Here is a 20,977-nt window from a genome sequence, read left to right as displayed (position 1 = left end):
ATTAAATTGTAAAAAAAATAGTTTAGTTTGCTGACTGTTAAGATTTGTAAAAAAAAAAAAAATACAGTATAATTTCTTGCTTGTCAAAGTTTGTTGGTCTGATTGTTGGTCTGATTTTCATATATATATATATATATATATATATATGTTAATGACATTGACAGTTAAAAGATATTCATGCAACATGCAGAGAAAGTTCAAGGCAAAGCAAAGTTTATTTATATAAAGTACATTTAATTCACTAAGGTAATTCAAAGTGTTTGAAATAGAAATGACTAAAAGAAAATAATACAATAAAATCTAAGGAGAAAAAGTAGCAGAAAAAGGAAATAAAATTAATTTTACAAATAAAAAATAAACACGACTAAATTAAAAGTAGGCTGCATGCATTGAAATAACTCAATCACAGTCAACAGTTTATCTGTCAACATCCGGGTACAAAACAATAAGATACTGTACTTTATTTCCATGTCAGTCAACTCATATTTTTAATACACTAAACAGATTTTCATTTGAGTCTTCTCATTAAAATGAAGCGTACAGGCCAAGTCTCCTGGCGGTCTCAGATTTCTTTAAACATTTCATCTGTGGGAAGGGGTAATATTGTGATCCTGTAGATGAGGAACATGACCGATAGCTCCTAAAACTCAGCTGTCGGGACAAAACATCTGGTGAGCAGGTGTTCCTGGAGGTCAGGGCACTGCTGGTGATTGACATTCTGTTATTGAGATGCTGGTTTCTATCACAGACATCTGAGTCTTCAGTTAGATCTTCACTTAAATCAGTGCTGGACTCTTCAGTAGATGTGGTATCATCTGTGACATCACTGCAGTCGGACATGTGATCGACGTGTTCAGTGACATTGAATGTGTGAGTTATGCGGTGCATGTCCAGGTGTGTGCGCCACAGGCCGCTATCAGAACCCTTAATAAAGTTAAACTGGGTTTCGGAGTCTGATAATGACATTTGTTCGATCTGGGACATCAGATTTTGGTTATATATCTTTTGATTGATTATTTCTGTGAATAAAGAACGAAAGATCAGTTACTACATACATACAACATCAATACATTTGTGTGATGTGACTGTTGTTTAAAGCATGCAGTGTGTAGATGAATGTGAATTACATTTATACATTTGTACTCCATAAAATTAAGGGATTTATAAAAGGACCATCCCTTTCACTAAAGGTTCTTAATAAAACTGTTTCTTTCTTACCTTTATTAGTCTGCAGAAACATTTTCACAACATTGTGTGCAACAGAAAGGCTCTTTATTGAACCACACAGTGCAATAAATAACATTTTTATTATAACTTTATTTTTTAAAGAGTGTGTTACTAGGCGTTGAGTCTTTTGTTTGTAACCCTTTTGAAAAAGATAAGATCTATAAGTACATGTCAAATAGAAATCAAAGTGCTCTGTGTAGACGTATCTGCTAGTTTATGCAATATGAAAGCTGAAGAGAATTGCTTCAAAAACAAAAAAATGTTTTACTTGTAAATATTATTTGTACATCAAAACTTGTCTGTCTTGGCTACAAAACTATTCACATCCAGTACACAAACATTGTTCCATAAACACACATTGACTTGAATTGATGACATGCCACAATAGTATCATTATTACAATATGAACCTGTCAATAACATGTATTAAGCAATTAAAGAAAATGTTAAATGTACTTTAATCAAATATATGAAAGGTAAAAGATAAACTAAAAGGACATTTTTTGTACCTTTCTTGAAACACACCACACAAGATTCTCGTCTCCGTTTGTCTTTAATGAAGTCATATTGCTCTTTTAGAAATGCGATGTCCATCTTAATGTCCATGTTGTTCTGGTCTTCTCCTGCAAAAATGTTCCTCAACTCCCTCCTAACATCTGCACCTGTCAGACATGTACAATGACAACTTGACAACATTCTGATAACCGCAACTTCACTGTACTTTTATTAAAGCATGACCAGTTCGTAAGCTTGATATTTCCCCATCTAAAGAGTCGTGTGGCTGCTCTATGTGTTTTGTGGGCATTGCCAGTGAGAGTTGTGACAAATGCAAACAATGAGGCATTCAACTTTTTGCAAAGAGTGGATCAAAAAATCTGTGTATTTATAAAGAAAATAAACATATTCATATTACAAATGTTGACTTATATTATAATAAATAGTTAAAGAAAAGTAATTAAAATAGTTTATAAATTGACTAAAGCTTTGGGACTTCAGCCCATATAGCTGGAATATCTGTCAGTATGTTTACACAGTAATGTTGACACAGTGGGTGTGGGTGAGGTGAATATTCACAAACTCAATCATTCTGCATGCTGCTTACTTTATTGTATTGACCAAGTATGAATTTGCACATTTTAGATTAAATGTTTAAATTAAATGCTTCCATTATTAAAAAGTAATGCATTATACAATGCAAAAATATACTGCACTTCCAGATATTTTTTCCTTTTTTTACTTTACTGTTTGCAATGCTAGATTTATCCTGGCAGGAAATGCTGTCTACACTTCATTGCATCATATTAATATGATGCTGATAATTATGCAAACTGAGATCAGTATTTGTCTTATATTTATAGGCTCAGTAGAAAATAAAGATCAATAAAATACAAAACCAGGAATATAAACTTATTATTTTCGAGAGACCTGCTTATTTCAAGCATATACTTAGTAAGTGAAAGTGTTGCACATGTTTGTGTGTAATGTAGTTTTCATGTGCACACACCCAAGTCTGCTACTTCCATGAATTGTCTCAGACATGCATCAGTTCCTGTTTCGAAAAACTTGCTAAAATAACAATTTTGAGCTGTTTTACACACGTTTAAAAAACATGACAATAATTAAACAGCTGACATGACAAGAGCCGCAGGTGAAAGTTCAGAAAGATTCCCAAAACATGTTTTTATTGGTTACTGTTTGTTTACGCGTATGTACGCCTCTGTTTGTATCACGCGCTTGTTTGACTTAAAACCGACAGGCGGATGACATCACCATACCGCGAGAGCCAGTCGAAATCAGACTGCTCCATATGATTTCTTCACTCGCTCTCGCGGTACTTTGATGTCATCCGTCTGTCGGTTCTTGCGGCGCCGCATGAAGTCAAATAAGCCTATAAATATTCATTAAGTTAAACGACGTACCTCAAAAGACCGTCGTGATTGGTTGATGGCGGTAAGCGAGTGCTGGACAGCTGGCGAATGCACCAATCCTATGAATATTATTTAAGTCATGTGACCGCACGAAATGTTCGCGTCATCACGTTCTACTTAATATTCATGAAGTGAGATCGGCTACAGTAGCGCATGCAGTTTTCGGCAGCGGGATGTTTGATATTTGATGGATTCACGTGCAGATTATTACCTGGGATTTGATTTCAGCACACAGCAGGTAATGTATACGACATAAGAGTCCTGCTGCACAAACTGTGCTGTTGCTAGAATGTTTACAGTAGAAGTACGGTGGCCTTACCATGGTACAGTGAGATATAGTAATGTGTGAACTTTATGATTGTCTTGCCTACAGGTATTGTAAGTTATTGTATTGTATGATGTCACTATAACTAATGTCATTGTATTTGAATGTTTTAAAGCTGAAAGTGATCGCTATCGATGGAAACCTGACAGTTATTTACCAGAATGCTGTTCATTTCGACAGCGAGCTGCAGGAGTTCAAGTAACATTCATTCATTCATTCATAATGCTTTTAAACTATATATACATCTGTGAACTTAAGAAGAACTGAGTACTGACTTCACTAAAATCACACTGATACCAGCTGATTAAAAGTCATTATTTGTATTTATTTATTGAACAATTGACAGTAATATAAACACTACAGCAGTGTATCCAAAGTAAACTGTCCGAAAAGCAAACAAAAATAGATAACTTAAAAAAGATATTGTTGCTGGGGGAAGCAATGTTATACAAAAAAGATGAAAATAATTGCATGCCTGTAGAATCTGACAATAATAATATGAATTAAACATAGTGCATTATTTCTTCTTTAAATACTGTAAAGCATGATTTTCGACCAGTGATTTTGTATATGAAATTTAGCGATTAAAATGAATCAGAATGAAGTGTGAATTCGTGCCCTTCTGATTTACAAACAGACCTAATAATACATGTCTCTATTGTAAAACAAAATTTTGTCAAATAAATGTTGCAAAAAAAAATTGCAATACCAAATTAAAAGTCATTATTATGAAAATAGTTAAGAAAGTGAAATAGGTTTTAAGAAAGCTTCAAGTAGCCTTTTGCCTTGAAAATCTACTGCAATGACATGTGGACTGTTTTGATATTTGGGTGGTGTTTTGTAGTGCTTGGCAAAGATTAATCGCCATTAATCGCACACAAAATAAAAGCGAGCTTTTGCATAATATACGTGTGTGTATTATTATTTGTAATTATTATGTATATATAAACACACACACACACACACACACACACACACACACACATAAATGCACAAAAAATTGTATTCATAATATATCAATTTATATATAATATAGAATATATAAAACATATAAATATACACATGCAAATGTTTCTGAAATATATTCATGATATTCTTGTGTGTGTGTGTGTGTGTGTGTGTTTATATATACATAATAATTACACACAGTATGTGATTAACCGCGATTAGTCTTTGCCCAGCGCTAATTTTTTGATAACTAACAGCAGCACATGGTGTATTTTCCACAGGACTCATGGAGGAGTTCATATCCATGATGATAAACTTACAGTAACATCACCTGTACTGATGTGGGTGAAGGTAAAACATTCATATTCACTTTTCTTACATGTCACAGTCAAATTAGTCATGTGATGTAAGACAAACATTTCAACATTTTTACTTTCTCATGATCCTAAAAAACCTTTTGATATTAAGGCTGATTCTTGAATTGAATCTTAGAGACATATATGATCTTTTTAAATATCTAGTTTTTGCTATTTTTATTTGACTTTACTACTATTATTATTATCTTACAATTGTGTCCTTGATTCATGTGAAACATAATATTTACTTTACTGAAAAGCTTGCCAGTTTTCACATTAAAATACAAATTTCACACATGGCTTGTCCTTTGCATGTTTGTTTGTCATTTACTATATTTTGGCTAATAAATAATCTTCTCATAAAGAGGTTTGGTATTGTCACCTCAGTTGAACATCTGTTTATCAGTGTACAGTAGTAAAAGTAAAGCTGAAATCTTCTGCACAGGCACTCGATGTTCTCCTGAAGAAAATGAGCGACTCTGAGTTTGACTTCTCTCGTGTCAGAGCCATCTCAGGCAGTGGACAGGTGAATATAACATTATTAATATTTTACTCAGTGATATGAACAAATGAACCCCCTCATCTCTATAACTTTACAGGAATTATCATCCTTTAACATCCATATAGCAATGCAATGGCACATTTCACATAGATAAACATCATTAAGATTTTCTTCAGATTATGTAAAAATGATGTTTGAGAAATATATTTGATGGTTTTATAACAATCTAAAATAAGTTGTCACATGTAAATCATATTTTCTTTGTATTGTAGCAGGTTTGGTGTAATTAATTCTAGTTGATTATATTTTTGTGTGTTTTATTGAAATCTTATTTGATGTTTTTTTTAGCAACATGGCAGTGTATACTGGAAGAAAGGTACAAAAGAAACCTTGAATCACCTCGACCCACAGCAAGACTTGCATGTGATATTACAGGTGACAACATTGATATTTCTTCATGTAGCAGCAGACACTTTTATCCATGACCTCATACTGCCGCTCTTGTTTGTTCAGGGTCTATAGTCCAACAAGTTAATATCTTACCTAATAGATTTCACCAGAAAACATACTGCCATGATGTACAGTACAAATACTTTACATTTGAAATAATGAATCATTATTATTATTTTCTCTCAGTGTAAAAATCACAGCTTCTCTTTATCTTTGTCTTTGATATACTTTACTCTTACATTGAGGTTAGATTTCTCAGATCTGTAACCCACATGTTTATATGGTTGTATTGTGTAAACATTACTGATTTAATGTGTCTAATTTGAATGTCTCTTGAAGGATTGTTTTACGGTTGAAGACAGTCCTGTTTGGATGGACTCCAGTACTGCAAAAGAGTGTCAGAACCTGGAGACGGCACTAGGGGGCGGTCATTTTCTCGCTAACGTCACAGGATCACGAGCATATGAAGTCAGTTTAAACCTGATGTGTTCAACTCATCTGTCTTTAGACTGAATTTAATGCACATGATATATTTTATCAACAGCGCTTTACTGGAAATCAGATTGCTAAGATGTGGCATTTGAAGCAGCGTAAATATGATCTAACAGAGGTACAGTTTAACTTTAGACCAGCTTATGTGCTCTTTTTTTTTGACAAAAATACAGATAAAAACAGAATCATATATGTGTGTATTGTGTATTATAATTATGTATATATATATATACACACACACCCATGCATGTGTGTGTGTATATATATAAAGTATTCATATTTATATATAATATAAATTATACATAGAAACGTACATATGCATGTAAATATTTCTTAAATATATACATGCATGTATACGGGGGAGAATTAGGGCCAAGCTAAAATAAAAACATCACGAGATTAAAGTCATTATAATGCGAAAAATATAATATATCATTATAAATCTATTAGGAAAAAAGTCAAAATAAATAAAAGTTGTAATATAACGAGAATAAAGTCAACACCATCATAATAAAGTCATGAGGTTTCGAGAATAAAGTTGGAATATTTTGAAAATGGAGTGATTTAAACAAGCAGATCTACAAAGCAGACTTGATTCTTATATTGACTTTATTCTTGCAATATTACGATTCTCATTATTTTTCTTATTATTTCTCTTCAACACAATTTTATTTTGACTTTTTCTTCGAAAAACTACTAGTTAAATCACACATTATAATGACTTTAATCTTGAGATGTTTTTATTTTTTTCATTTTAGCTTTGCCCTATTCCTCCTTGGTACATGTGTGTGTATTTTTTAGATATTTATAAATATAAATTATTATACACAATACACACACATATATGACATAAACAAAAACGTAGGGTTAGGGTTAAGTGAGACTACAGTATAAATATTTGATGTGATAACATTTTATCTGCTGTCATTTTTTTTAGAGAATATCACTGATAAGCAGTTTCGCTGCATCTCTCTTTCTGGGCGACTACGCAGCGATCGACTACAGTGATGGTGGATTTATTTATCACTATTCAGACTCACCTTCATGTTTCACTTTTCTGTGACCTTAAACTGCCTTTGCTATGTCAAGAGAGAATGCATTATTAATAACTTGTCTATGTAATATTTTCCCACTTGAATGATCTGTGAATATGAGTCTCATAAGATAATGAAAGTAAGTTTGTCATGAGTCAAGAGTGTTAAACTGTGAATTATTAAGCAGAAGCATCTCATCGAACTCTTCACATCTGAACATAATCTCAGAAATCTCCAATTTTACAATAATTCATTATTAAAACACGAACGAGCACTAATTCATAATTAAAATGATTATTAATTGCAGCATCGTTTCTCTTTGCCTGAAGGTTCAGGAATGAATCTGATGGCCATTTTTACCAAAAACTGGTCAAAGTCTTGTCTGAGAAACACAGCACCTCGGTTGGCCCGAAAACTCGGTGACCCGGTGCCGTCCACTGCTGTTCTGGTCAAATCATTTCTTCACTCTTATATTAATAACAAAGACTAAAAGGTTTAACTCTGATTCATTGTTGTTTGTTTTGGTTACAGGGTGAGATATCTCCATATTACACTGAACGCTACGGCTTTTCAAAGAACTGTAAAGTGGTGGCTTTTACCGGAGACAATCCTGGTAAAAACCCCCAACAATCTCTATCACTCACAATCTTACACACATCATCTATTGACCCGTCTGGCTGTGAAAATCATGTTCAGGTTTAATGGTGACGTGTACATGATTTTATAGCGTAGATTGTTGCTGTGTCCGAAACCCCTTTCGATCTCCTATCAGTGTGTTACATTTGCTGTTTGCCATTTTGTAGTGATGTCAGAAACCTGAGTGAATAACTTCATTCCCTACATTCGTTCCCTACTTTTTACCCACAATGCACTCTGACTTTAAGGTAACATTCAAGGTACACTCGCTCACTCATATTTCCCATAATACAATAGGAGACAAACGCATAACTGGAGTACTGACAGTAAACACCATAAATTTATGTTTATACAGTTTTTGTTGTCAATTATTTCCTACTTTTTAAAATAAATTTGATACTTTTTATTTAAAATATAATACATATGTTTTTTAAATGTAATAATAGTATATAAATATGACAAGCAGTTGTTTTGTTCTCTTTATTATACTATAAACATGACAAATATGACACACAGTAAGAAAGTAAACTTTACCGTTTCACAGTACAATCCATTTTTAATGAATACAAAATAATAGAAACAATGAAGGCAAATATATTTATTTTACATGAGGAGATAAATAAAAGGCTCAACACAGTACAACCAAAAAGCATATTCATAAATAAATAAAATTATTTAGAAAAGACAAAGAGAATAATTAAATGCAAATTTGAAATCATAACTTAAATGAACTTAAATAGAGAGTAAAAAGAAATGGAAAAAAAGAGTTTAGGGCAAAACATAATTAATCAAAAGATCAAGCAATTTTATTGCCCTCCGACCTCTCGTTTCTAAGTCATTTTTGAATATAATAAGTCGTGGAAGGGGTTAAAAAAATCTACATTTATGAATAAAATATTTTTCCAAATGTTATAAAGCAGATAAAAATGAGTACAATAAAGGCACACAGGTGTAAGGGTTTATGCCAAATCTCTGTAACAGCTCTCTGATGCTCACTCATTGTCGTCACTTCTTCCCCATATAGTGAACTCAATCATCTTTTGCTATATAGGGAATAGTGAATGAGTGAACGAGAAAGCGGATTGGGACACAGCATCATCTCTGCCTGACGTTCACAGTTAACAACATTTAACATTAGAAGTGCAGGATTATTATTTTAGTCAGGTGTTGTGCAGAGATAGCATGAAGACTTTAGGTGATTTATTGATCTTTTCTGTATCTTCCTCTACACTTCAAATGAAGACATGTAAAGATGCTGGTGCATGAAAATCAGACCTTCTTACCACGTGTTCAACATTAATAAACTCTTTCCTCTGATTCTTGTCTACATACACTGTAAAAAATACAGCATTTTTGTCAAGTCAGCATATATTTTTAAACAATTACAACTTGTTTTTATAAGTTATGTCAACTAAAATAGTAGATTGACTTGAAAGAGTTCAGAGTTGTTCTCTTTGAAAGGCTTTTGTCCAGAGAGGTGAAGCACAGAGATTGAAGTGTAGATTGATTTTGACGGTTGTGTTATTGGGATGTGAATTGTTGTGTTGTTTTGTCTTTACAGCATCACTGGCCGGTATGAGACTGTGTGAAGGAGATATAGCTGTAAGTATCTGAATAATATTAACTCTGTCTTCAAACACTTGTTAAATTTTTTGGGTTTCTGTTCTGAAATGTATTTGGGTTGAACACCAGTTGTGATCTGTTTAGATAATAATACCTGTCTGTGGATCAGTGATACACTGTAGTGTAATATGATTTATATGTATATGAAGGACTGAGATCTGTTTTAATAGTTTTCTCCGTTCTTCAGGTGAGTTTAGGTACCAGTGACACTGTGTTTCTGTGGATCAAACAGCCAATACCCACTGTAGAGGGTCACGTCTTCTGTAATCCTGTCGACTTGGATGCATACATGGCTTTAATATGGTAACATCATAGTTTTTTAATCTGTCTACCCTTTAAACAGCATCTGTCTTTAGATCGCGTGCACAGCGTTTTAAAGTAGATCTTCAGGTAAAGTGTTTGAAGAATCTTTGAGATGTTGTCACAGTTCTGATGGATTAAATCTGATTTGATCAGTTTGTGTGTTTACTGGGAATCAAAAACCTTTAAGCTGCTAATGCAATGCTTTACTTATTGATCCTAATATTGATCCATCTTTAAGCCTACCAAAATCTTCTTAGTGACTCTACGCTCTTAAAAAAATAAAGGTGATTCATGATGCCATAGATAAATCATTTTTGGCTGTATTGTTTCATAAAGAAAAGAACCTTTAACATCTTAAACCCTTTACTGGCACAGCACTTTTTGAGTGGATGGGGGGGTGAAAAGGTGATGTACACCTTCAAATTAATGTCTGGATGTAAAAATATTAAATAAAAAAATAGTTACTAGCTGTGATCAAAATTTCAAGTTTTAATCACACAAAGTGAGATTTGTGTCACACTTTTAGTGATTTTACCAACAAAGGCCACTAGGTGTCAATGTCTTGCTGCATACTCCTGTCACAAATTTATAAATTACTGTCACCACATTATTACTATTGCTAAAGGATTTGAAATATGACAACTATGTTCTTAAACCTTTCCAATAATATATAGTTTGCCAACATTTTTGCAGATTTATTAAAGGATATAGTGTTAAGAATATATGAATATGTATTCCTATGGGGGTCAGTGACATGTAACAAAATGACTGTCACTACCTCATTTCTATCATCAGATGGCCTTGAAATAAGAAAACTACACTCTTAGAGCTTTCCAGCGATATATAGTTTGTCATGATTAGATTAAAATTCACATGCAAAACACTCAAGTAAATGTACATGTAGGTGTCCCGCTGGGGATGTGTTTTATTAGATTTTTCTCTTCTGTGTTTTTCCTAAAGCAATTTTTTTGGTGCTTTAACAGTCAAGGCTAAAAAGTATGAGAGGTTATAGTATATACTGTAGTTAAGTATTTTGATGTTGAGTTGGATTCAATACACATAAAAATCTCTCTTCACCTTTAAAACACTTGACACTGAAAATCTTCGAAACCAGAAGAGAATTGACAGTGTTGTTTCAGCTGCAGTGTGAGTCCCAGAATCCATCAGTGAGGAACTGATCAATGCTATAATGTGTGTTTGTGAATGTCTCTGTGTCTAACCTGAGCTTGTTTTTGTCACTCATCAGCTTTAAAAATGGCTCTTTTACTCGAGAGAGAATCCGTAATGAACTCGCTGAAGGATCATGGGAAAACTTCTCCAGTGCACTGAAGTCAACACCGATGGGTAACAATGGGAATTTAGGTAAATACACATCTGACCAATTAAACGCTGTGATGTCATTGTAATGGTGATTTCAGCTTTAGCGGACACACTGATTCTTTACCTCGCACTTATATTTGGCAGGGTTGCCCTGAAGCGTGCACAAGGACGATTGTCCCCCCTTACCCCTCAAGCTTGCACTCACGCTGTATTTAGTTTATAAATCACTTTACTAACATTGAATAAATTTTGTGAAACTCTTGGTGACAGCATGTTGATGTATCAGTCAAACACTGTGTGTGTGTTTTTCAGGGATGTATTTTGATGTGATGGAGATCACACCGCCGGCTGTTGGTGTTTACAGGTTTAATGCTGAAGGTCAGCAGGTTAGTCATTATTTTCCATGGATTTTTGACTTGTTAGGATATGTTTAAATGCTCATTATAGTGAAGATTACACCTTTAAATATTCTGTATAATGAAAGTTTATTCTTGTTTCTCTGGGTTGTTTATTTTGAATAGAGCACGTGTGGTTGTCATCATGCGTTCACGCGTGTCTCATCAGTGTTTCTCTTCAGTGAATGTTCATGAGAAGTTCAGCTGTGGTTACCTGAAGTCAGTTTTTGTGTTTGCTCTCTCACAGGTCGATGTCTTTGAGCGTGAGGTGGAAATTCGAGCTCTTATTGAAGGACAGTTCTTGGCCAAACGGGTTCATGCTGAAAAGCTCAACTACAAGATCAGTGAGTCTGAACTTCAAGTCATGTTCTCACACTTACTCGCTCTGTTTGACACTTTATGTTGCGTTGCACAGCGGTGTGTGTGTGTGTAAGAGTCATGTTGTGTGTCGGTGTGTTTTAGGCATGGTGTGTGTCTGGGAGTGCCACAGTTCTTGTTTTTGTGTTTTGTGTGTGTGTGTGTGTGTGTGTGTGTGTGTCCTGGTGTTTGTGTGTTTTGAGGTTTGTCTTTGTGTGTTTTGTGTTTCTGGCAGTCAGAGTTTCTTTATAATCACACAAACACACTTTAATGAAACTCTGAGCTCAGGGATTTTTCTTCTGATCTGAATGATTGTGTGATCTGTTTACACTGAGAGTCAATGAGATTCAGTACTGCAGCTCTCAATCATCATTCATCTCTTTGCATGTCTGGATTATTCATTTATTTATTATAGGTAAATTAAGCAGAGTCTGGTCTAAACCATGAGCATTTTAACATACAGTACTTACAGTTTGGTCAGATGTTTACTTAAAACAGTAAAAATCTAAACCTTGGTTAGCAGTTTTTGTAATCAATCTTCTTTAAAATAAACAAAAATGTCAAATAAAGGCAGATCAGCGTGCACGTTCGTGTGTGTGTGTGTGTGTGTGTGTGTGCGTGTGTGTCTGTGTGTGTCTGTGTGTGTGTACATGCGTGCATGTGTTTTAAGGCATCATTGCTGGTGTTTTAGAGCTTGTCTGTTATACTGTATCAATAATGCATGTAGTTTATATACACACTACATGATTCAGTGTATTCCTAGCTGTTATTTTGTTTAGTATTTTATTATAGACTTGAGTTCTCTCCTCCAAACATATAGAAGATTTGTAATGATATTATATGTATTCACACAGACACAAAAAGTTAAATCAGTCTGTGGATCTTCTAGTTTGTTTAAATGAAAGCTTTTCTCTATAGTTCCAGGTACACGTGTGCTGGCGACAGGAGGAGCTTCATCAAACAAGGACATTTTACAAGTATGCACAAACTTTTACATTTTCATATACATTTGTTTGTTTATTTGCAGCTTTGTATTGTAATTATAGCTGTACTGTATGTCTGCATGTGATCTGATCTGTTGTGTTACTGTATTGAAAATGGTTTGCTGAGATCTTCTCTTGACTCTTCAGGTGCTGAGCGATGTCTTTAATTCTCCAGTATACACCATTGATGTGACTGATTCGGCCTGTCTGGGCTGTGCGTACAGAGCTTTACATGGTAAGACTTTATATTGCACATATATCAGCGTACAAATAAAATAGTTGATCAAATACACAATATACAGTAATAACAGATGCTATGCATGTTATCCTTTATAAAAAAATCACTGCAAAGCATCACAGAAAACAAAGATTAACTTTAGACAGAAACCAGATGTACTAGTGAAATGATCAGACATTATAATAATAAAATGTAAAAGTTTTGTGGGTGTCTGCTGGAGTCTGAATCTGACACGTTCATGGTCAAAATCAAACACAGACTTTAATTACATTTCATTCATATAAACGTTCATTAATGACCCAGAGACTTAACATGGAGAGACACTTAACACTGTTACACTCCTCACATATCTAAAGGCTTTATAAATTCATCTCATTATTTATTAATCATGACACCCAGCTTGTGTTAATTAGGAAGAATTAAATGCATGAACTTGGCAACCACAAACAGGTATTTAAAAAAGATGAGCTCCAATCTGATTGGCTGACTTATTCACATAAATCAGCACTGATGGAGTTTTATTTGCCATACTAAACCTTCAGAAACTGGAAGTGAGATCTGGTGTTTTTTTAAAGGTTCAATCCACGATCAATTTTTTATAAATGTGTTTTTGAGGGATTACTCCACTTTCATAAAAAATCCTGATAATTTACTCAGCCCCATGTCATCTAAGATGTTTATGTTTATTTTGTTCAGTCAAGAAGAAATAAAGTTTTTTGAGGAAAACATCTCAGGATTTTTCTCCATATTGTGGACTTCAGTGGTTTACATTTTTAATGCAGCTTTAAAGGCTCTGAACGATCCAAATCAAGACATAAGAGCCTTATCTAGCGAAACCAACAGCATATTCATCTTGCACTAGCTGTGTGATGCGCCAGCCTGACCTTACATATTGGGTAATCACGTGGAAAGGTCACACCTTTCATATGTAAAATGCACACTTTTTAAACAATAAATTAACTAAGACATTATAGATTATATATACAACAACATCTTAACAGTCCACTTTTCCACATTTACAGTATAAACACTGGAGTAATTTCCCATACATAATGCGAGACCTGTCAACATGGTTACGCCATAGACTGTAAAAAAATATGGACACCGCCTGTTCGCTCTCCTCCATTGGTGAAAAGTGAAGCCACCTGTGTCCTGATATGGCGCTGACATTTTGGGTCTTGAGTCTGCGCAGTAGTGATTTCAGGACCAGTCCTGCGCAGTAGTGAACAGGAAGTGAAGCCGCGAAATCAAGACCCCGCCCTCGCTCTCGTAGAATGCGCATATGACACGATATCACAGCTGTCAATCATGCAGTGACACCACCGTTTTTATATCATTAAATAACTAACTAAACACAAACTTATTTTAAAAACAAACATTTGAATGTATAAAAACTAAAGTAAATGACAGAAACCAGCTTCGGAAAAAAGATAATTGAAGTGTAATAAAATTTTTTAGTTGGTTTCTAGTCCCATTCAAATAGCATGGGGAGGCGGGGTTTATGACCTATACTGGGACCAGTCACTGGGGGGTGATCGAGATGTTTTGGCTTCACTTTTCAGGGCTTGTGTGGAATGCTTGGATTACGTAATATGTAAGGTCACGCTGGCGCATCATACAGTTAGTGCAAGATGAAAAAGCTGATGGTTTGGCTAGATAAGACCCTTATGCCTCGGTTGGGATCGTTTAGAACCTGAAATGAAAAATCTTGGAATGTTTTCCTCAAAAAACTTTGTCTTTCTTTGTTCAGTCAAGTAGAAATGAACATCTTGAATGACATGTGAGTAAATATCAGAATTTGTCTTTTATGAAAGTTGAGTAATCCTTTAAAGTCTTGGATTTACATCAATAGATTTGTGAAATGAATCAGATGTTGGATTGAGTCATTGTTCTGGATTAGACGTCCCTGAGGAAAGATGCTAATGTAGGTTCACCTTCACTCACTCTTTTATCAGATTTTTAACTTTCTTTGCAGTCTGTACCTCTTCATCATGACTTTGTGAGTTTATGGTGGTTATATTGATAAAGTCGTGTGAAAGGTCATCAGGTTGTGTGGTGTGTTTTATAAGCTGTAGGAGATGCTCTTGCATTCCTCTTTATTTAGCTTTTGTTGATTTTGTGTGTGATTTGAATACTGTATGTCACATGACACCATATGACCTGTCACCTGTGGAAACTTTTCATAACGTTTCTCTCATTGGCTTTTATTAAAGATATTTGGTTTAATATCTCTTTCATTATCTTCTCTTCCTGACCTTCAGAGATTCCTCTCGTCTGTAAGTCATAATGGACATCAAACACGTCCACTGCAGTCTGACTCCATCTCTCTTTAGCATTTCAGACCTTATACCCACTGAACTTTATTTGAATAGATGATAATATTTCAGACATCATCTCTATAGAGTATATCTGGTCTGAAGGTTGCTCTGTTTCACATTCATTCATTTCTTTATCATCTCTCCGTCTATCAGAACAAGCAGAAATGTCCGCGTAGGTTTGGTTACTTCATCCAGGATCTGATACTGAATTTCTCTCTTTTGTGGAGCACATGAGATGTTTCTGCAATAGATTTAAATGATAGCCTCTATTTATCTTTATGAGTACACAGAAAGATGGATGGTCTTTCTGTGTTTCCTCATATCTGTGTTTTAAAGCGAACTAAATCCAATAATTTTTGGTGAAGGTGTCGTGGGAGAAGAGTCGGTGTCTTTTGTGGAGTTGCTCAGAACGGCTCCAGATCCTCAGCTGGCCGTCACACCGACTCCAGGAGCTCAAGAGGTAAGATCAGATCTGTTTCCAAACCATTGAAACATCACACAGTATAGCTGTTCAATAAATGATCACAGCTTTGGTCGGGTTCAGGAAAGTGGCCCAAAATTGTCTTAGTGGGCCGGTGAGGTTATAGGATCATTGCCTCTCTGTGTTGTATGTTGGGTTGTTGTAAATCTCTTTGTATTTCACACGAGTGAAACTGTGACGCTCTTTGATCACAGTCATGTTGACATTTTCACGCTGCTGAACGTTCTAGAAAAACACTTTTGAGTTGTGTTTGTGGTGTTGTGTTGCATTGCTTTACACTGGACCACATCTTTTGCTGTGGTCTGTTTCTCACTTTCATCATATCTCTGTTGCTGTATCACATGCGCACACACACACACACACACACACACACACACACACACACACACACACACACACACAGATGTTTCTCTCTGTTCACCCGAGGGATCTTCTGACACTGTGGTAAATGGATGAATCATGTCAAGGGCCGGAAAGCAATTTTGTGTGAAAGAGAGAAAGAGTTTCACCTTCTTCACTGCACAAACCCACCTCAACTTGACATAAAGACCACCTGTCACCTTTAATATTTCCTACCTGATCTGTTCATACATTTAATCATTGTTTACAGTGCATATAAAAAAATCTGCCCTGTAAATATTGCAGGTTTTTGTGATTTTAAAAAATGAAACCAAGATGAATCAGATGTTCCACCTTTATTGTGAATTGCAACCTATATATTAAAATAAATAACGATGTGAATCGTTTAGGGGAATAAAATAGAAAAGTACAATATCTGAGTGCATAAGTGTGCGCATCATTTTATAATAGGGATTGTGGCTGTGTTCAGAATCAACCAATCACATTCAGACTTAAACTAAATATAAATGACTACATGCCTGTCATAAATAAAGCGTGACTGGTCCTAAAGTTTTCAGTTTGGTAACATCCAGCCTAAAAAGTTATATAAAAACATTTCCAAGATGTTGAATATACCATGAAACACTGTAAAGACAATAATCAACAAGTAGAGAAAATGTGGCACAACAGTGACATTACATTACATTACATGACCAGGACATCCACCTAAAATAGATGAGGAGACCAGGAGAAAACTGGTAAGGGAGGCTGCCAAGAGGCCGACAGCAACATTAAATGAATTATTACAACAATATCTGGCAAGTACTGACAGCTCCCTACATGTGACAATAATCTCCTGAATTCTTCATGTTTGGACTTTGAGCAATTTTTAACCAAACACCATCAAAGACCTCTAAAGTTTGTAAAAAAAATCTGTCTTCCAAAACCAACCATGTGGAATAATGTATTCTAGTCTAAAGAGACCAAAGTTGAACTTTGGCCATAATACCAAAAGATATGTTTGGTGCAAAAAAAAAAAACACAGCACATCACATAAAGAACATCATCCCCGCAGTAGAGCACGGAGGTGGCAGCATCAGGCTCTGACGCTGCTTTTTTAGTTGGAATAGATCCAAATATCACTCAATTATGGCCCAAAACCTTAAAGTTTCTGCTAAAACACTTAAAGCAACACCAAAGAGTTTTGGCTCTTTGCTCCCCCTACAGGTTAGAAGCGTAATTGTCCATTACCCACTGTCATAAATACTGCAGCATAGCTGGCTCTGATTGGATTGTAGGTCTGCCGTAAAGCAAGTTTTTGTAGTATTCACTCGGCCTACAGGACTGCTACCCGACGGTTGGAAACTTCTTTAGTGCGGTTTTGGCCGATAGAGGGCTGCAAAGCGAATGTGAAAGTGCTGTTCACCCTGTTTAGAGTGGATGAACGACTGAAACGGTTTTGGAAGCGTTATTTTAAGGTAAAAAAAACTCTTTGGTGTTGCTTTAAGATGAAGAGGAATTTCACCTTCCAGTATGACAACAACCTGAAGCACAACTCCACTTTAACATAGGAATGACTTCACCAAAACAAGATTAAGGTTGTGGAATGGCCCAGCCATGAGTCCAGATCTAAATCCCATTGAAAATGTATGAGGTGATCTGAAGAGGGCCGTGCGCAGGAGACACCAAACCAATTTGACAGAGTTTGAATACTTGTGTGAAACTGATTGTCACTTACTCATTAAGACTGCATGCTGTGATGAAATCTAAAGGTGCTTCAACTAAGTTTTAGTGTAAGGGTGTGCAGACTTATGCAACCTGGATATTGTAGCATTTTTGTTTGCCATTTTTCATTCAAACATAATTATAATTGTTATTAAATGTAATATATAGGTTGGACTTTTGGAATGAAGGTGGAACAGATTCCATCATGATTCCTCTTGGTTTCATTTTTTTAATCACAAAAACCTGCTATTTTAACAGGGGTGTGTAGACTTTTTGAATCCACTGTACGGTTATTATTAGATGTGTTATATATTTATGATGCTTTGATTTAAAATATTTATTATTAGATGTCTTGTGTTCCTTATTTAAGTGTTATTTGTGTTCTACATTTCTGTTTGTCTGGTTTATGGCATTATTTCACATTTTATTTATACTTTCTTTAAAGTGAACTTTCAAGGTTAATGCATCAATTACAGTCAACGGAGACCATGTTTCAGTCTCTGTGTTAAAGTTATTATTATTTGCTATTTAAGTACATTAGACATCCACGCTGCTTTCTGTCTGTGAAATATAAACCTAGTTTTGATAAGTTCATGTTGTATGAGTGAGCTGATGTGTATATAAGATAACGTGTAGTGTTGATACTGATGTTGAAAACTTTTACTGTGATGCTCAAACTCTACTAATGACTTTGATGGATTATTGAGATTATACGGTACATGATTCACTATACTGCACATTCTTCATGGTTTTGTCGAGGACAAATGAAGAGGCTGGAAACAAACTGAATCTATAAAAAAATCATCACTTTGAATCTGATCTCTATTAAAAGTCCTTCACAAAAATGCAATTATCTCAGGTTTTTATTCAAAATTTGGTACTTTTGAAGAAACCTACCCATATTAAAGAAGTGATAAAAAGATAATTTTTTTTGTTTTGTTTGAAAGCAGAGGGTCTGTTCTTTCATTTAATATATTGTATGTTTATATATTTAAAGAAGAACATTTTCTGGAAGGGATTAAACTTTTGTGAAAATCATAAAAATGCTGGTGCTGGCTGGCAGCCTTTTTTTTAAATGCTGGCGTGAAAAGAGTTAATTGACGAGATAACTCTTCAGTGGTGGGGAAAGAGTTAAAGGGGTCATATCATAAAAATCTGACTTTTTCCTGTTTAAGTGCTATAAGTGGGTCACTAGAAAATGTGATAAAGATCAACCCAGTAACTTAGTTTTGGTAAACCATTCTCTGCAAGCATGTGAAAAAATAGATCAGAATTTGCCTCTTATGTGAAGTCTTATTATAATAATATTGCCCCTTAATCTGTACTATCCAACCATAAAGCACTGCCATTTAGTGCAGAGAGAGAAAATAATTGACAGGACAATTGCGTTTCAATTTCCACAAACCATCATTATGGTGATCAGTGTTTGCATGTCATCAGCTCATTTGCATTTTTAAGGACACACCCAAAAACAGCACATTCTTGCTCACGCCTACAAAGGGGCAATTTTAACACTTTATAATAAATTATCTGTGGGGTATTTTAAGCTAAAACGTCACCTATGAACTGTTGGACACCAAAGATTTATTTTACATCTTATACTTATATTATATTTTACATAAAAAAAATCTCATAGTATGATCCCTTTAAGGCATCTTAGCAGTAACTGTGTTTAAAAGTAAAGGCTGAATGTTCTGCAGGAGATTTTGATGTCTTATATTTTCATATAGTGATTAGTGACAGGTGAAAAGGTTTGCTGTTTGTTTCTGTGCATTGATGTGTTTCTCCTCATTGCAGGTTTACACACCACTGCTGCACAGATTCACAGAGCTGGAGGCAGAAATTCTCAAGAACAAACCAAATTGAATCAGAAACATCAAGTGTGAATGCGTTTACTTTTTAATATACATCACTTACAATCAACATGATCGCAGTGTCTTAAAGGGCACCTATTATGCCAAATTCACTTTTGGACATAAATGTTTGTGTCCCTACAATGAAAAAAATCCACTCACTCATTTTTTAATCCTCATTAAACCAAAGAGTTCTCATTAGACATGCTGTTTTGATTCTCTTGTTAATGTGATGTCACACTGATAAAGCCCCACCCACGGCCACTGACTGACTGGTTTATTTAACCCAAAAGTTTTTTTAAGTGTATTTGTGGATAAATGTGGATAAAGATACTGTCCCAGATTTTTTTTACTCCCACCCCAAATAGGGGCATTATGGACGTCATCTAATAAATAATCTTAGTGATATTTTGAGTTGACAGCGAATGTGTATTGATTGGCTGTGATTGATGGCAGTGTTGACAGATGAATTATTTAAAAATTAAAGTCATGCCATCCACATTGATCTGGTTAGTCCTTTGTAATGGTGCAGTACATTACTGTTTGTCACCTTGACCATAAATAATAATTCTAACTAATGTCTGCAGTATCTGTGATCAGTTTGATAATAACAGGTCTGTATATACAGTATGTTATGTTTTCATGTATACAGTATACATAAATGTTTCATTTAATAAGCAATGATGGTTAAAATATATTCATTATAAACCATCACTGTGGCCTTTTAACTCTTCTGATTACATAAAAGTTTATGGTCTGCTGGTATGTTTACAGTAGGCTATACTGTATATCCTCTGGTGTTTGGTTGTGATTTTACTATAGCTTATATACTGTAGTACAATCCCATCTTTAGGGCTTTGACTTTGCTAGAAGGCCAGTGGTGAGGGACACAGATATTTCAAATGAGTTTCTAATACATCCATAACCCTCATGAATAACTTCAAACGTCAAAGCTGAGACCTTTAGAAGATGAATATTATATCTAATGTTCCTCTGCGTGATCTTCACAAAGGGATGCATTGAGTTTCTGCTCTGTGATCAAGTATTCTTCAAACCATTGATGACAGAGAGATGAAGTGATGTTGGGTTTGTACACGACTGCGCTAGTTGTCCATATTTCACACTTTTTCTTCATTTAAGTTGAA

At 34.8% G+C, this 20,977-nt stretch overlaps 1 protein-coding gene and 1 long non-coding RNA gene across 3 annotated transcripts; one reads left to right on the top strand and one right to left on the bottom strand.

The window, feature by feature from the left end:
- Window positions 1-221: 221 nt before the first annotated feature.
- LOC129426203 (uncharacterized) lies at window positions 222-3,187 on the bottom strand. Its single transcript, XR_012367999.1, has 2 exons — window positions 1,736-3,187; window positions 222-1,019 (listed from the first exon to the last, which is right to left on the bottom strand). It is a non-coding gene; the product is annotated as an uncharacterized lncRNA (long non-coding RNA).
- Window positions 3,188-3,234: 47 nt separating this feature from the next.
- Window positions 3,235-20,410, top strand: xylb (xylulokinase homolog (H. influenzae)). Of its 2 annotated transcripts, none has more exons than XM_055182414.2 (19): window positions 3,235-3,392; window positions 3,595-3,677; window positions 4,709-4,778; window positions 5,229-5,309; window positions 5,634-5,720; window positions 6,075-6,203; window positions 6,280-6,345; window positions 7,165-7,237; window positions 7,591-7,709; window positions 7,793-7,874; window positions 9,459-9,499; window positions 9,708-9,823; window positions 11,070-11,185; window positions 11,456-11,529; window positions 11,786-11,882; window positions 12,814-12,872; window positions 13,026-13,113; window positions 15,800-15,894; window positions 19,777-20,410. In XM_055182414.2, the coding sequence occupies exons 1-19, from the start codon at window positions 3,342-3,344 to the stop codon at window positions 19,843-19,845; spliced, it is 1,596 nt and encodes a 531-aa protein (XP_055038389.2). In that variant the 5' UTR covers window positions 3,235-3,341; the 3' UTR covers window positions 19,846-20,410. The 2 variants fall into 2 exon arrangements, with proteins under 2 accessions (XP_055038389.2, XP_055038390.2); XM_055182415.2 differs by lacking the exon at window positions 3,235-3,392 and adding an exon at window positions 3,457-3,477.
- Window positions 20,411-20,977: the final 567 nt, after the last annotated feature.

This window comes from Misgurnus anguillicaudatus, chromosome 25 (assembly GCF_027580225.2).
Source record: "Misgurnus anguillicaudatus chromosome 25, ASM2758022v2, whole genome shotgun sequence".
In the NCBI taxonomy this organism is placed as follows: domain Eukaryota; kingdom Metazoa; phylum Chordata; class Actinopteri; order Cypriniformes; family Cobitidae; genus Misgurnus; species Misgurnus anguillicaudatus.
Note: the sequence above shows the minus strand (reverse complement) of the source record. Positions and strands in the feature narration are given on the sequence as shown.

Excerpts from the sequence above, each read along its gene's own strand:
- xylb (XM_055182414.2), top strand. The coding sequence starts at position 3,342 with ATGGATTCACGTGCAGATTATTACCTGGGATTTGATTTCAGCACACAG. Across the intron at positions 9,824-11,069 it reads GCATACATGGCTTTAATATG|CTTTAAAAATGGCTCTTTTA; the intron begins GTAACATCATAG and ends GTCACTCATCAG. Across the intron at positions 12,873-13,025 it reads CAAACAAGGACATTTTACAA|GTGCTGAGCGATGTCTTTAA; the intron begins GTATGCACAAAC and ends TTGACTCTTCAG.